The following is a 14,070-nucleotide window of genomic DNA, read 5'->3' on the forward strand; positions in this document are numbered from 1 at the left end:
TTTTTTTTGTGATTGAACAACTTCCCTCTGTCCACGTTTGTGGGATCCACACTTTTCCGGTTCCAACGGAACCACAACAAAGATAACCGAATAAAATACAAGAGCATTTGACTTAGATATCACAACGTTGCTTTATTTCCAAAACAGGTTACATCTGGTCATTCTTTATAAAAAAAAATATATATATATATAAATAAATCACGTCACAAAAATGCAAGGCTTGGTAATAATGAGCTACTTACAAAAGGAGTAGAGAAACCCCAAATATACACTTTTTTTTTTTTAAACTAAACAAATATTTACAACATATATGATCCCATGACCTCAGTCAGTTTCTTTAACGGTTTTGAACATGCATTCATCATCATTGAAACTTTAACATTCTTCTTATGTCAGTGTATTTGACAGTTGTTTTCGACAAGATACCATAATACATACCAAATTGAAACAAAATATATTTGAATATCTTGGTCAGGCGGTACGGTGGGCAACTGGTTAGCACATCCGTCTCACAGTACAGTGGTCCAGGGTTCGAATGCGTGCTCCAACCTTCCTGTGTGGAGTTTGTGTGTTCTCCCAGTCTGGGGTACTCCAGTTTCCTCCCACATTCTAAAAACATGCATGATTGATTGAACACTCTAAGTTGTCCCTAGGTGTGACTGTGAGTACGAATGGTTGTTTGTCTCTGTGTGCTCTGCGACCAGTCGAGTGTGTACCCTGCCTACTGCCCGAAGACAGCTGAGATAAGCTCCAGTACACCCGCGACTCTGGTGAGGACAAGCACTCCTGATGATGGATGGATAGATATCTTGGTCAACAGACTCCACATGTTTGTGTAGAGTTCAACAGCAATACAAAGAACAGTCTCCTAAATGACAGCAGACAGAAACTTTAAGGGTTGTTGTATTACTGATTACTTTATATTAATTTAATACGTGTGAAACCAATGGAATAAAAATGGTTTGATAGCTCAGCTCACTAATGGAAGTTGGTTGTTGAATATACATGGTGTGTTGACCATCCAAAAGCATGACAGTAACTTTTCACGTATATGTACCTGTATGTATGTTGCAGAGCTGGACATTCCGTCTATGTGACAGACCGGTTTGTCTACTCGCGTATGACGGACGCCCCTTTAGCCGACGATTGACGGGAAAAATTTTACAATGGATGCACTAAGCATAGTCGGAAGCCCATGTATTTAATCAGTCTTTCGTCTGCAGTCCGTCTTTAGTCTATTTTTCGCAGTGAGGAACAATAGTGAGTTGCTGTTGCTTGGGGGACATATTTGAGTGAAGGACCAGGCTGTGAATAGGCTTCCATGGCGCAGAGAGTCACTGTGAGTCACTAGTTCTGTTCAATTATCAGCCAGTGAGGCGCTATTGACGTTTGTAGTCGGAATCTCTGATGGAAGGTGTTCAAAATCAGAGGCGGGCTGTCCTATAGGCGTGTACGATGTTGTTCCCCACCGAAAAAAAGGCGAATGAAGGACGACGGAAGGGTACCCATGCTGCAGACGGATGACGGATAACGGACGGTCAATTTTTAGTAAAATGCCCAGCTCTGGTATGATGTATGTTGTGCTTTTCATAAGCAGATGCATAGCTGCCCGTTTACAAACCAATAGTCCTGTTGGCGAATCAACAAAATTGTGTTATTGTCTTGGTTTTGCAAAAGATTGGCCTAATCTAATTTGGAAATTGGATCATTCTAAAAAACAAAAACACGGTTCTGTAGTACTTGTGTCTAAAATGTATTCTTTCAAATTGTAACAGTCAGTAATACAGGGATCTGAATCCATCACTCCCCAGTGTGACTCCACTGAGGACAGTTTCATCCATCCATCCATTATCTATACCGCTTGTCCTCACAAGGGTTCTTCGGGCAGTAGCCGGGGGACACCCTGAATTGGTTGCCAGCCAATCGCAGGGCACACAGAGACAAACAAACATTCACACTCCCAAACACATCTAGGGGCAATTTAGAGTGTCCGATCAACTTACCATGCGTGTCTTTGGAACGTGGGAGGAAACCGGAGTTCCCGGAGAAAACCCACGCAGGCACGGGGAGAACATGCAAACTCAGTGAAACTCAGTTTCAGTTCCGGTAAATTATAAATAGCCGAAGGCACAATGGGGGAGGATGCCATCCACGTTGACTGAGGGATTCTTTGTATTTTGTCTTTTGGAATATTATTTGCTTGGTCTTGGGGATTTGGAGTTGCTCTCAGCTTGGCTTTCTTCACCGCGTCGCTTCTGCCTAGACTGTCCTCTGTCTGCGTTCAAACCACCTAACGGGAACAACCACATGACCAACAAAAGATATTTGTTTGATATTATCTTCCTTTTTTGAGTGTATACTACAAAAGCACAAGAGGATATGAAGCCCTTTTATTTCATGATTGTAGACAAAAATCAATGTATCATACTGCATCTCCTCCTGCCTAAAGCCTCGTTATAACTGTTTTGTTTTCTACTTATACGATGCACGATTACATGTCACTCTTAGTTTAAAGGAGTGATTAGCATGGCTTCTCTGTCTTCTGTTAATTACTCCAAGTCATCCCTTTGTGAGAATGATGCTTGTCAGAAGTGTTTTTCTTATTCACCACCACAGATGTGATAATTACAGACTTAAGAGCAACTTCGCGACATGTTTAGCTAGTTAGCTGGTGTGGCGTAAACCGCAACGAGCTTGTGCGTCCGCCGTCCAGCTGAGCTAAGCTTCTTGGGATCGTCTCCGCGGAAAAACTCGCAGTTTTGCTTTTCAATGTGTTTTAACCCATTAATGCCGCGGGCGCATAACTGCGTTTCTACCACTAAAGCCAGGAGCGCTGTTGCATCTTTCTACCCTTAAAGTCGGGAGAGTGTTTATGTCATTTTCTTTTTTGAATCCAACTCTCGGTCTCTTAGCCAATGAAATGCATCAGAATATAATGGCGGGCGCCGCGTTCGCGGGAGCTCTTAAATGAGTAACGGCAGTGATATAGATGACGCGCTTATGGACTTTGAACCAGTGGAGCCCATCGAATGCGATATATGGTTAAGATATATGTTTGTAGACAATGATGATATCAATATCTTTGTAACAGGACAGAGGATGAAAACAAATTAAAATAGTGCTTCTATTGCGCTGACACTTTATTTTTATATCTTCTATTGAAACAGTAAACAATAACAAACTGGGCCTATGTGAAAGCCACATGTCAAAGCTCTCAAATTCTTTTGGAATTATGTTTCGATCTGCTACAGGGGCTGAGATATCAATTATTTTATAGGTGTTGAATTTCTGGAAGAACCTCAGGTTTAAGAGGGTGATTCTATCATTGCCCATAGGTTTTGGGGACATGTTGAGCCGGGCACTTTCGGCTTTAATTGGTTAATGAGGTACAAAGTGCTAAGTTTGACACGCAAACTGTAATGCGAAACTGCTTATATCGAACCTTTACATAGATATGTGCTAAGTAGCAGGGATGCCGTGAGTGTGCAACCACTCTACCTGCTTGAGATGTCCGCTTCTGGATTGATGCATCTTCTGAGGAGCCTTCTGGCACTTGACTAATTCCTGGGTTGACTTGTCCTACGTTATCCTTTGTCCCGTTGTTGGAATTATGCGGGACTGTTGCCAGCAGACCTGAATGATCATCAATGCGGCACATTTCAACCACAAAGTGCAGCACAATTTAACAAGGTCCACAGTTCACTGCACATTCAGATATAAAATCAATAAGCAATTTACTCGTTTGGAAAATAAGCAACACATTCGGAATCATCCACCCGTTTTCTAAAGTACTTGTCCTCATTGCGAGCATGAACATATAACAGAGTTTAAAGTCTATCACTACTGCACCAGCTAAACTATTACACTGTATGCATATTTGAGATATGTAAAACAAGTTGTTTATGTGTGCGTTTCCACTGTATGGAGTAGTACAATAGTATGACTATGGCTGGGTGTAATGGAGATGCTCTTCAATAACATCACAAATAAGAAATAAGTGTGACTGTTGCTCTTACATAGTCCTCTGTAGCAGGAAAGCTGCTGATAAATTTGCTTCATCCGCTCTATGTTGACGCGGCTGGCCTCAGCATGGTTCACCATGGGTTTTGGGTAGTGGACTCCAATGACACACTTGGCAGCCTTCTGTAGTTCCTCTGGGGCATTCCATGGATCGTAGATATATTTGGCTGGAAAGCCTCTCAATATGGGCAAATAACGCCTACAAAAGGAGATTCAAAGATTAGGTTAACCTGACAGGTTGGTCATTTTGGAATTGCATTGAGAACAAAATTGTACTGATGCTAAGTTTCAAATTTAGCAATGTGTAGGTTGTCAATAGATGACACTGAAAGCACTGTAAAAGCATCTTGAAAAATGGCTTCCTTATGTGAGCTAACAATACAGAACCTCACTCAACTGTGTGTGTGTGTGTGTGTGTGTGTGTGTGTGTGCGCGCATGTGTGCACGTGAGGGAACGATGCAATTGCAACCGTGAATTCAGAGAAACTCGACACACCTAATGTAGTCGCCGTTGGGGTCTGCACGTCGCCCAAATCCCACGGGGCAGTAACAGTGGAAAAACTGCTGGAAAAAGGAACTGCAAGAAAGCCACATCCAGCTGCCAGCATTTACACTCCAGTCCGCATCTAACAGCAACTCTTCAAACACCTGCCAGGATGCAGACACGGTTCATTTCAGAAAGAAGAAAGGCAGTATGCCGACATGCGATTACAAGTGAGCTTTGTGTGCCTACCCTCACGCCTTCTTCCCAGCTGATCCAGAGGTCTCCCCTGGTGAGGAAGCAGGCCACAGCGTGTCGGGCCAAATGGTGGATCCAACCCTCCTGCCTCAGCTGGGTCATAATCGCATCTATCCAAGGAAAGCCTGTACGTCCTTCTGCCCATTTGGCGAGCGCCTCTGGGTTTCGTTCCCAGGGGATCAAGACGCATACAGGGTTTCCCTCCATCTTGTCAAAACATGGGTTGTTGGTCGCGGTCGTGTAGAAGAACTCCCTCCATAGCAGTTGGCCATACAAGGAAAGTGGTGGTGTGCTGTTCTTTTTAACCTATTTGACAGACAAATGTTTAAAAAAAAAAAAAAACAACTAATCTTCTGCAGTGATAGGTTCCATTGAAACACAACAATTATTCCCCCATTACCTTTCTGTATAGGTCGGTAAGTTTGAAATAGAAGAGTCGGCAAGACAGGCATCCGAAGCGAAGGTAGGGGCTGAGGCCTGTAGGACTTGCCAGAAGCGAGTTAGCGCTCATTCGAGGACGCTCAAAATTTGCTACCCATGCCTGTAAAAAGACAGAAAGCGCCTGCTATCTTGCATGTTCACCAAAGAACATCTCCTAAACAAAATTCAGTTTCCTATTTGTCTCCTCAAGGGCACAAGGAGGGAGTTATTGACCAAACACCAACATGAAAACTGAAGCTCAACTATTTTTCTCACTGAATGACTATTGAATTTAACTATATGGATAAAAATGTGAATCTTGTGTGCCGTAATCAGGCTGATTTTGACAACGGTGGGAATACCCCCAAAACGTGTTTTATTTTCACACACAAATGGGCGGCATATGGATCATGTATATAATATAGACATATCTATCCCCAATAAAAAGTAAAACTTTAAGCAAAATCGTATGGTTTGTCCACAAGTGAAATAGTGTGCTTTTGGACACGTGTTGAATAATCACACATCTGGTGTGGTGCTCGTACCTTTCTCTCAAGATGCCTCTCTAGTCTCAAGAGGGCTTCTGTCTCTCCACCTGGCCAAACTGCTGTTGTTAGGCCCTCAGTCTCAAAACCTAAGGAAGACGCAAACATGCACAGTATAAGAGTCCTGTTGCAAGGTTCAGACAAAATGTTTACAGAGATAATAAATGAAATATTATTTTTTTTAAAAAAACGATATGCATATTAAAAGTCAATTTTCCACACCGAAAAAAAGTACTTGCTTTTCGGTTGCACATGATTAAAATGTGTTAAACTAACATTCTTTTTTTTTAAACTTGAAGAAAACACAGGAAAATTACATCGGATTACCACAAAACATGAACATTTTTAACAGCATTAATGAAGATAACGCATGCAACTTTTCATTATTTATTTTTACTACCTCACTTTTTTCTCCACACCAAGTTTTACAATAATATTGATTAATGTGTGTGTGTGGGGGTGTGTGCGTGGGGGTGGGGGTGTGCGTGATTGTTCCACTGACTGTTTGAGAGGGAGAGGGAAAACTTGTTTTCCAACTGACTTTTTAAAAGTCGGCCCAAGTATAAGCAAACAGACGGGGGAAAAAAACACAGGCCTCGATCGACGACAACGTACTTTACAAAACAAGTTTACCAACTAACTTTAAATATCCTACAAACCGAAACAGAGGCGATCAGAGTAAAACTGAGTACCGATTGGAGCAACGTGAGCTGGAGTCAAGCCAAACAAAACACAGAGAGATCATCAGTTACTATATATGTCTGTGAAAGAGTATTGCGCCCCGCGGCTCTTCTTGCTGGAAAGTCTAGGGAGGGGCGGTCGCTGTGTGTGACTGTCCAATCACAGAGCGTGAAGAGTGAATACATAGTAATACAATACAATACAATACAAGTAATAAGAATGAGGATTTTCCTTTAGCACGAGTGCGGATAATGACGAGCTGTACTAGTTTCATGCTCGTACTCTGCAAAAATGCATGATCTGTAATGGATACTCGTCTAAAAGCCCTACTGTTTACATTTGTAATAGTTTTAGGATAAATGAATCAACACATTCAATATTTTCAAAAGAACATTTGGGAAACAATGCATTTTAACCATCTGCTATAATCCTGCTATTGAAAGCAGGGACAGTGACAAATCATTTTGTATAGCATTTAAAGCGGAAGTCAACCCAAACCAATTTTTTTTCGAGAATATGTTCTATGCAAGCCCACTAATTGGAACAATTCTGATAAATATTGTGCTTGTGGAATAATAGTTAATCCACCCGTTTTTAGCCATCTCTGGGGGCGGCCATTTTGTCACTTCTGTCAACTGAAAATGACATCACAATTGCTCAGGGCTCAGGTAACGACAAATCAGGGCTGACCTGTTTTCTGAAGCCGAGCCGTTTGATACACTGCCCACCAAGTGAGATTCATGGAAAAAATACATAATTTAAATTTTTTTGTAAATTATTTTTGAATTTGTGTTTCATTGTGTATTTTATTTTATTGAATATTAAGAATGGTATAATTGTGGTTTTCTAATGAAGATCAGAACTTCATATTGTTCAGTTTGTCATTTTATTTGAATATACGATGTGTCGGGACAGGAGGATTGTGCTCAGTGAGAGAAATATTCAGGCCCACCCTAATTTTTCCAGGCGCACCCATTAGCCACGCTTTGGCTCTGCCCCTGCCCTGAGATGGCTAAAAAGGGTGGATTTTGCTGCTTAATTCATATTCCACAAACTCAATATTAATCAGAATGCCGGGTTTCAACTAGTGGGCCTGCTGGGAACATATTCTTGAAAAAAATATGTTTGGGTTGTTTTTCACTTTAAGTAACAACACCTGCATTTATTGTACATATAGCAGCAGCAGCAGCAGACATACAGTACATTAGCTCAAAGTCCTACCAAGTTCCTCTAGCGACGGCACTGAAAACTTGTCATCATGGTCCTCACTGATGGGTGTTGCACAATTTTTGAGGACTTCTGTTGTGATGGTCTCAACCGGAGAGTGGACAGGATCCATACAACTGATGAGAGCCTGGAAGCGCTTGTATGTAAGAGGAGGCTGACCACCATTAACTTCTATGATCCTTTCGAAAAGGAATTAAACAACATACCACATTAATCTCAAACCGACACTTGCAGTTGTGAAGTGACTCCAATTATGTTTGACCACTCACTTGTCTAGATCATAGAGGGTGTGCGATATCCGCACCATGACTTCAACCCCCGCCTCGGTGGCTAGCTTTTGAATGGCAGCATCACGTTCCTTACCAAAAGGCTCAGAGTCATAGTCGTAGGACAAATGAGTGATCTGCCATTCCTGAAGAGAAAATGCAAATAAATAAAAAATATGCCAGAGATTCGAGTCGCTAATGATTACCCTTAAAATTTGGTTCATTAACCAGTGGTGTTACCAGGATGCCAGGTGTGGGTGGGCATTAGTCTTACCTGGGTGGGCAAAAAAATGTTACAAAGCTCAAGTAGGTCGAAATCCAGTGTAGGGCTACTGCACCTTAAAACGTGTTTTGTTTTTTCCTTCATTGAGTTACAGTAACTGTTGTGATTTGGGCTAAACAAATAAAAGTTGATTTGATTTGATTTGACTTCCATAACTGAACAGTATGGACATGCAGGTGACAATGTTTTTTTTTGTTTTGTATTGTTTTTAAGGTGAAAGAGGATGTAACAACACAAACAAAGGTTCAAACGTAGAACACACCAATAATTGAACAATATGGACATGCAGGTGACAATGTTTTTGTTTTGTTTTGGGTTCTGCCATCAGAACTACATCCAGTTTTCTTTGGGTGGGCAGAGCATGTCCGTGAGTGGGCACTGCCCACCTCTGCCCCCTCTTTGGTAACGCCCCTGCCATTAACACATCTGAATGTTTGGATATAAAACTAGTGTTGTAAATAAATAGACAGATGATCATTGTTGATTTGGGGGCTGTGTGATTACATGGTTCCATGCCAATTTACACTTTGGATCGAATTCCCTGCGGGATAATAAAAACATCTGTCGATCTATCTTATCCTATTGTATCTTATCCATACTCAGCTGTATGCAACAATTAAAAAATAAATCAACAAATATTCAATTATACCATCAGAATTGTTAGGCAGTTCACTTTGTTCATTCAAACCAACCTTAAATAGCCTGGGGAAGACATCTGTGGGTTGACCTCGAATGACAAAGAGGCGGGAGTTGAGTTTACGCAGACTGGCATCTAAGTCCTCCAAGCAATGCAATAAAAACCTGCAAACAATAAGACAGGATGTATGTCATATGCAACTATTTCTTCTGTTGAATTGTCTCACATCAACACTGTTATACAAAATATAAACAAATGGGCAGCCAGAGTGTGCCAGCCTATGCAATGGCACCGACTCTTATCCCCCTCATCATCATAATAACAATAAAACGTACTATAATAAAACGCACAAGAAGAAAGTAACTCCAATACAGTACTACGAACGTTCCACACGCCATTATGTGGCTGAGCAGAATAATTGCTCATCATAGAATCAATACTGCTACAGGGAGATGCACTTGCTTAAATCCAGTCCAGTCCAAACTGTAGAATGGCCATTCAGCAGTCTTCCAACCGAATAAGCAGATGAGATTGCCTCTTAAGTCAAAAGAGTCTGTTTGCAAACTTACCTCCACCTGTTGATGCCCACGTTTGACGAGCCTGCAAACCAAGGGTCCAGGATGTAGATAAAGCGTATATTGTGCGCCACCCGAATAGCGTCCCTTAAAGACGGGTTGTCGTGTAGCCTCAGTCCTTTTCGGAACCAGTGGATTGCGCTGGCCACCATATTATTGACAGCGCGCTGCACGTATGTGGTGGAAGGGGGAAAGGGAGTGCCCCCTAGCAGTCAACAGACGAATAAATCGATCCTTCGCTGTTTAGGCAGAACAACTGCCTATACGACACGTTTATAACGCAAGTCAGTGAGTTGGCAAATGTAAGTTAGTGCTAGTACTTAAGTTAACCTAGCTCCATGAATTTCTCCACACAGTTAATTCTCCTGGGCAGCCGTCTTCGCATGTGTGTAGACAGCAGCAAATCACAGCACACGAAGAAAAATCAAACAAACACCAAAAACGAACTGTTTCCTCTTAGTGGCAGCAACAACGTTGGCAAATGTTAAATGTTATAGAAATGTAATCCCGTCATATTTGTCCATTTCTGAAGTCGTACTTAAGTCCTACATGAAAAAAAAGACTGTTTATAAATGGTCTCCTGAAGAAGACGTTGCCTACTCTAAAACAAGGCCTGTACTTAATCTAGCAACCTATTTGTGTATAAACGGATTGCGTGAAGCTGTCTGATGAGCCATGCAATGATGTCCTTTCCCTGTGTGTCAACATCTCCCCCCATTGGAATATCCAGGAAGGAACGGGGCGCTGTGATTGGTCAGCATGGACCATTATACAACGCTTTCGCTGTCACGTTTCAGTAGTGTGCTTTGTGGGCCCTGCTTATTTATTGCTTGCATATCTTCTACGAGTGACTTTAAAACCAACAAACGTCAACTTTGGGGAATTCGCTGTACAATGTGAGCTAAAGCAAAGCACTGGAAACCGCCGCAAAATAAAAAGAAACGCATAAAAGCTTCGCTAAAAACAGCCAATCAGAAATCTGGCGTTGATTTATGTGTTACACCCTCAAAAACCCGGATAATCACGTGTCGGACCGCGCTGCCTCAGATGAGGTGTGCTCGATTTGTCATCCATTTTGCGCCGATTTACATGGCCATACATTTCAGTTGCTGGTAAAGAACTGCGTTAACTGGGTTGTGATTTCCTTCTAATTATTAAAAAAAATGTAAAAGTTAAACAATGATCATCATTATTGATTACTACATTCATTTTATTCATGTACTTGTAGTCGCCTCCGTATTTGCACCATACTACTCTGTAATTATGTGCTTTGTTTATATATGTTTGTATTGTGTTTTAAAAATATAGTTTTCCAATACTTCTATTTCTTTCTTTCTTTCTTTCTTTCTTTCTTTATTTATTTATTTATGTATTTATTTATTCATTTAATATTTAATTAAAGGTTGGGCTTGCGGGGCACTATCCTGTGTGGATGTTGCATGTTAAACCCCCATGCTTGCGTGTGTTTTCTTCATCTACTCCAGCTTCTTCCCCCATTGTAAATACAGTACGTGATTCTTCAGTTAATTGAATAATCTAAATCTGGGGTCACCAAGCGTTTTAAAACTGAGAGCTACTTCTTGGGAACTGATTGTGAGTGGCTCCCAGTTTGAAACACACTTAAATTTTTGCACGAATTACCTTTAATTCAATTTTATTAACTCATTATTAATAATTAATTATGTGATAGCCATCTTAAATGATGACACTGTTCATGTTAATGTTTTATCACATTCATTAACAATGATTTAAAAATATAAAAATATATAAATATCAATATGAATCATTTTATTTTTGATTAATCTCTGCAAGAGTTTGCATTTTTAAAAGATAATTTATTCATTATTCATAGGAAATCACAACTAAATTCAGACCAAAATTCACCCGTCAATCGGTCAATATTTTAACCCGAATCTAGATGATAAAATTGTATCCATTCAATATTAAATAAAAAAAAAACTGTAAATTGTATAAATGATAGCAATATGATGGATTACTACATTTTAAACATGATGATCAATGGATCATGTTGTGTAGTTTAGATTTAGTCTCGATTTAGACGTCTAGACCAATACCTCATACCTTTTTAGTCCAATCTGGAAGGATTTAATTAAATATATTAAGTAATGTCAACAACAACAAAAAACTGCACAACTGGATCACAGTAAAATAAATTTCCAGTTCACACAAATGGCGATCTGGGACAGTAGCCTAAATCTGAATACACACGCAAGGGATGTCAGCGGACCCCTTCCTTTAAAACTCTATGATACCTCCCCACTAGGAGGCAGCAACGAGCTTAAACTTCCGGTCGGTGCGAGCAGACAGAGCAGAGTCATCTTTTAGGTATATTTTTGGCTTGTACATTAGGTGTGTTAGATGCTACTATTTTTTGAGAATTATTGTAAATATTATTTACTGTCTCATTGTGTAACGTTTTAACGTTATTACATTTAAATACAAGATGGTCATAGATTTTCTTTCTTGGATTTTTTTATTTAAAAAAGCATGACCATTGTTTCTCAACTTGTACACTTCAAGGTCTCCCCTTAACGGATACAAATGTTATGCTCCTAATCCAAACCAGTGACATTGTGGTTGCTGGTAAGGTACAGGGCCCTTGGCACTATTCAGAATTGGGCATTTTACAAAAGATTTGCGGTGCGTTTATCGCATTACGTCTACAGCTGGGGTCCCCTTCCGCCGTCCATTTATTCATTGCCCGACCGGTCTGACTATCATTTTAAACGGGCTTCCGTTAGCGTTTCTGGCTACCAACTTTGACCTCCTCCCACAACTTGAACAGCCCCCCCACCCGATCTCCCCCGCCGGGTCCTGCGCGAGATCCACCCGACAAGCACTAAGCATTCAGCACATGGATGAGAAAACATCGGCAAATAACATGTTAAAGCAACACCAGATAAGTTTTCAGTTGTCGTTGATTATGGCTGCGACATATGGACAAAAGCCATACTATTTAGCCTGAAGTCAACTACATTTCCCATGAGCGCCAGTGGTACAGCGCATAGTGTCGAAATCCGGAGCTCTCGATTGCCTGCAGTTGGACTGAATTGCATTTCACTTTGTGGCTGTTTAGGATGTATGGCGATTATGTAGTGAATCTAACTGTGTCCAAACAATATAATATAAGAATGTTGAAAATAAATGTTTAACTTTGTTTTTGTACTGTATTCGCCCACCGACCCCCCCTTACTCGTCAGCGCATGAGCCTTGCAACATAAATAAACCCAGCGGTAGGGGTCTCCGACGGACGCCCATTTTGTGGATGGATGGACGGAAGATGAGAAGTTTTTTAAAAAGAACGGACTTAGTATGGACGAAAGTGGGTTTTCGTCCGTCCCTCTATTCGTCCATAACCGGGTCAAGTACCGGCTGATCGTGTTGTGTTTTGTTCTTTTAAAAAGCAAGACCACTGCGTGTTCTTTTCTACGGAGCCGCCCTCATTAATTACCTGCACAATGCTTTTCATGTGCTTCTAATCCCAGTAGTCACATTGTACATGCATATTCTACCCTCTAGTGGTTCAACACAGGGAATACCATGGATAATGCCACAAGAGTCAAGGATGCCATTTCACTGACTGACAGAAAGACACCCATCCTGTCTTGTGTATGTAATTTGGATAGCAATTTTGTTTTGTTTTTACTAACTGTTATCATTTAATACCTTATCCCTTTGCATGTGAAGTATTTCCTTGTGTGGGACATCTTTAGACCGTAAAAATCTCTAACAGCATATACATTTAGATGACACGGAAGTGGAATTCTTTGTGTCCTCCTAAAATAACCTTGCATCATTTTGCAATAAAATGCTATCTTGCTTAAACAGTTGAAAACAGTTCAATCCACTCACGATACTCCAAGCCGTTTTCCACAATTTTACATGAGTTTTCAGTTTTTACTGCGTTGTTTCACAATTAAATAATTATTTCAAAATAACGCAATGTTATTTTAGAAGAATTGATCTTGCTGTTCCAATGCTTTTGGAAGGTGCTGTACTTTAACAAACAAATGATGCAGCGAAACAAGTGATCTATTCAGTACTAACCTGACAACGATTTTTGGCTTTTCTTTGTAACTTCATCTACACAGTCACAATTAAAACGAGATATGTTGTAATGTTTTGGCACCCCAAAGAAGGCCTGAGAAAGGAAAGGCTTGCTTCAACATCACCTTGAACGACCTCACTGCAAAACATGCTCTCGCTAAATTTAGTTTCATAATAGGAGTCTCTCATCTGGAACGCTTTGTTGGCCCCGCCAAGAATGAAACTGTGATATGACATTACAATCTAATGGGAAAGTATGAAAAGGTATCCAAGGATAGTTTTGAAACATAGTTACAGTAGATTGTTAAAGCACAAATTTCTTTATGTATTATCACTATTCTTCATACAGACTGCGGAGAAAAGGGAAAAGAAAAGCGATCCTAATTTTCTTCCTCCATCTGATGAGATTTGATGAACAGACTAATGGCTCAGCTTCAGAAAACAGGTCAGCCGTGATTGGTCGTTACCTGAGCATTGAGCAACTGTGATGACAGAAGTGACAAAATGAGATGGTTAAAAAGGGGTGAATGTTGCTGCTTAAAGTGAAAGTCAACCCAAACATAATTTTTTCAAGAATATGTTCTATGTAAGCCCATTAGTTGAAAGAAG

The 14,070-nt window shown here is 40.5% G+C and overlaps 1 protein-coding gene across 1 annotated transcript; it reads right to left on the reverse strand.

Moving 5' to 3' along the window:
- Positions 1–106: 106 nt before the first annotated feature.
- Positions 107–10,100, reverse strand: cry1b (cryptochrome circadian regulator 1b). Its single transcript, XM_086027099.1, has 11 exons — positions 9,388–10,100; positions 8,874–8,982; positions 7,902–8,044; positions 7,627–7,811; positions 5,725–5,813; positions 5,160–5,300; positions 4,754–5,065; positions 4,517–4,668; positions 4,017–4,219; positions 3,499–3,633; positions 107–2,290 (listed from the first exon to the last, which is right to left on the reverse strand). Exons 1-11 carry the CDS (start codon positions 9,543–9,545, stop codon positions 2,193–2,195), a joined length of 1,725 nt encoding a protein of 574 aa, XP_085883225.1. The 5' UTR covers positions 9,546–10,100; the 3' UTR covers positions 107–2,192.
- Between the last annotated feature and the right edge of the window lie 3,970 nt (positions 10,101–14,070).

The sequence above is a fragment of the Filicampus tigris genome, chromosome 4 (assembly GCF_054856515.1).
Source record: "Filicampus tigris isolate MCC_2025a chromosome 4, RoL_Ftig_1.0, whole genome shotgun sequence".
NCBI classification, from domain to species: Eukaryota; Metazoa; Chordata; class Actinopteri; order Syngnathiformes; family Syngnathidae; genus Filicampus; species Filicampus tigris.

Coding starts and splice junctions, on each gene's coding strand:
- cry1b (XM_086027099.1), bottom strand. CDS start 9,545: ATGGTGGCCAGCGCAATCCACTGGTTCCGAAAAGGACTGAGGCTACAC. Junction 8,045..8,873: donor TCTTCCCCAGGCTATTTAAG/GTTGGTTTGAAT, acceptor TTTTCTCTTCAG/GAATGGCAGATCACTCATTT. Junction 3,634..4,016: donor TTCCTGCTACAGAGGACTAT/GTAAGAGCAACA, acceptor ATGATCATTCAG/GTCTGCTGGCAACAGTCCCG.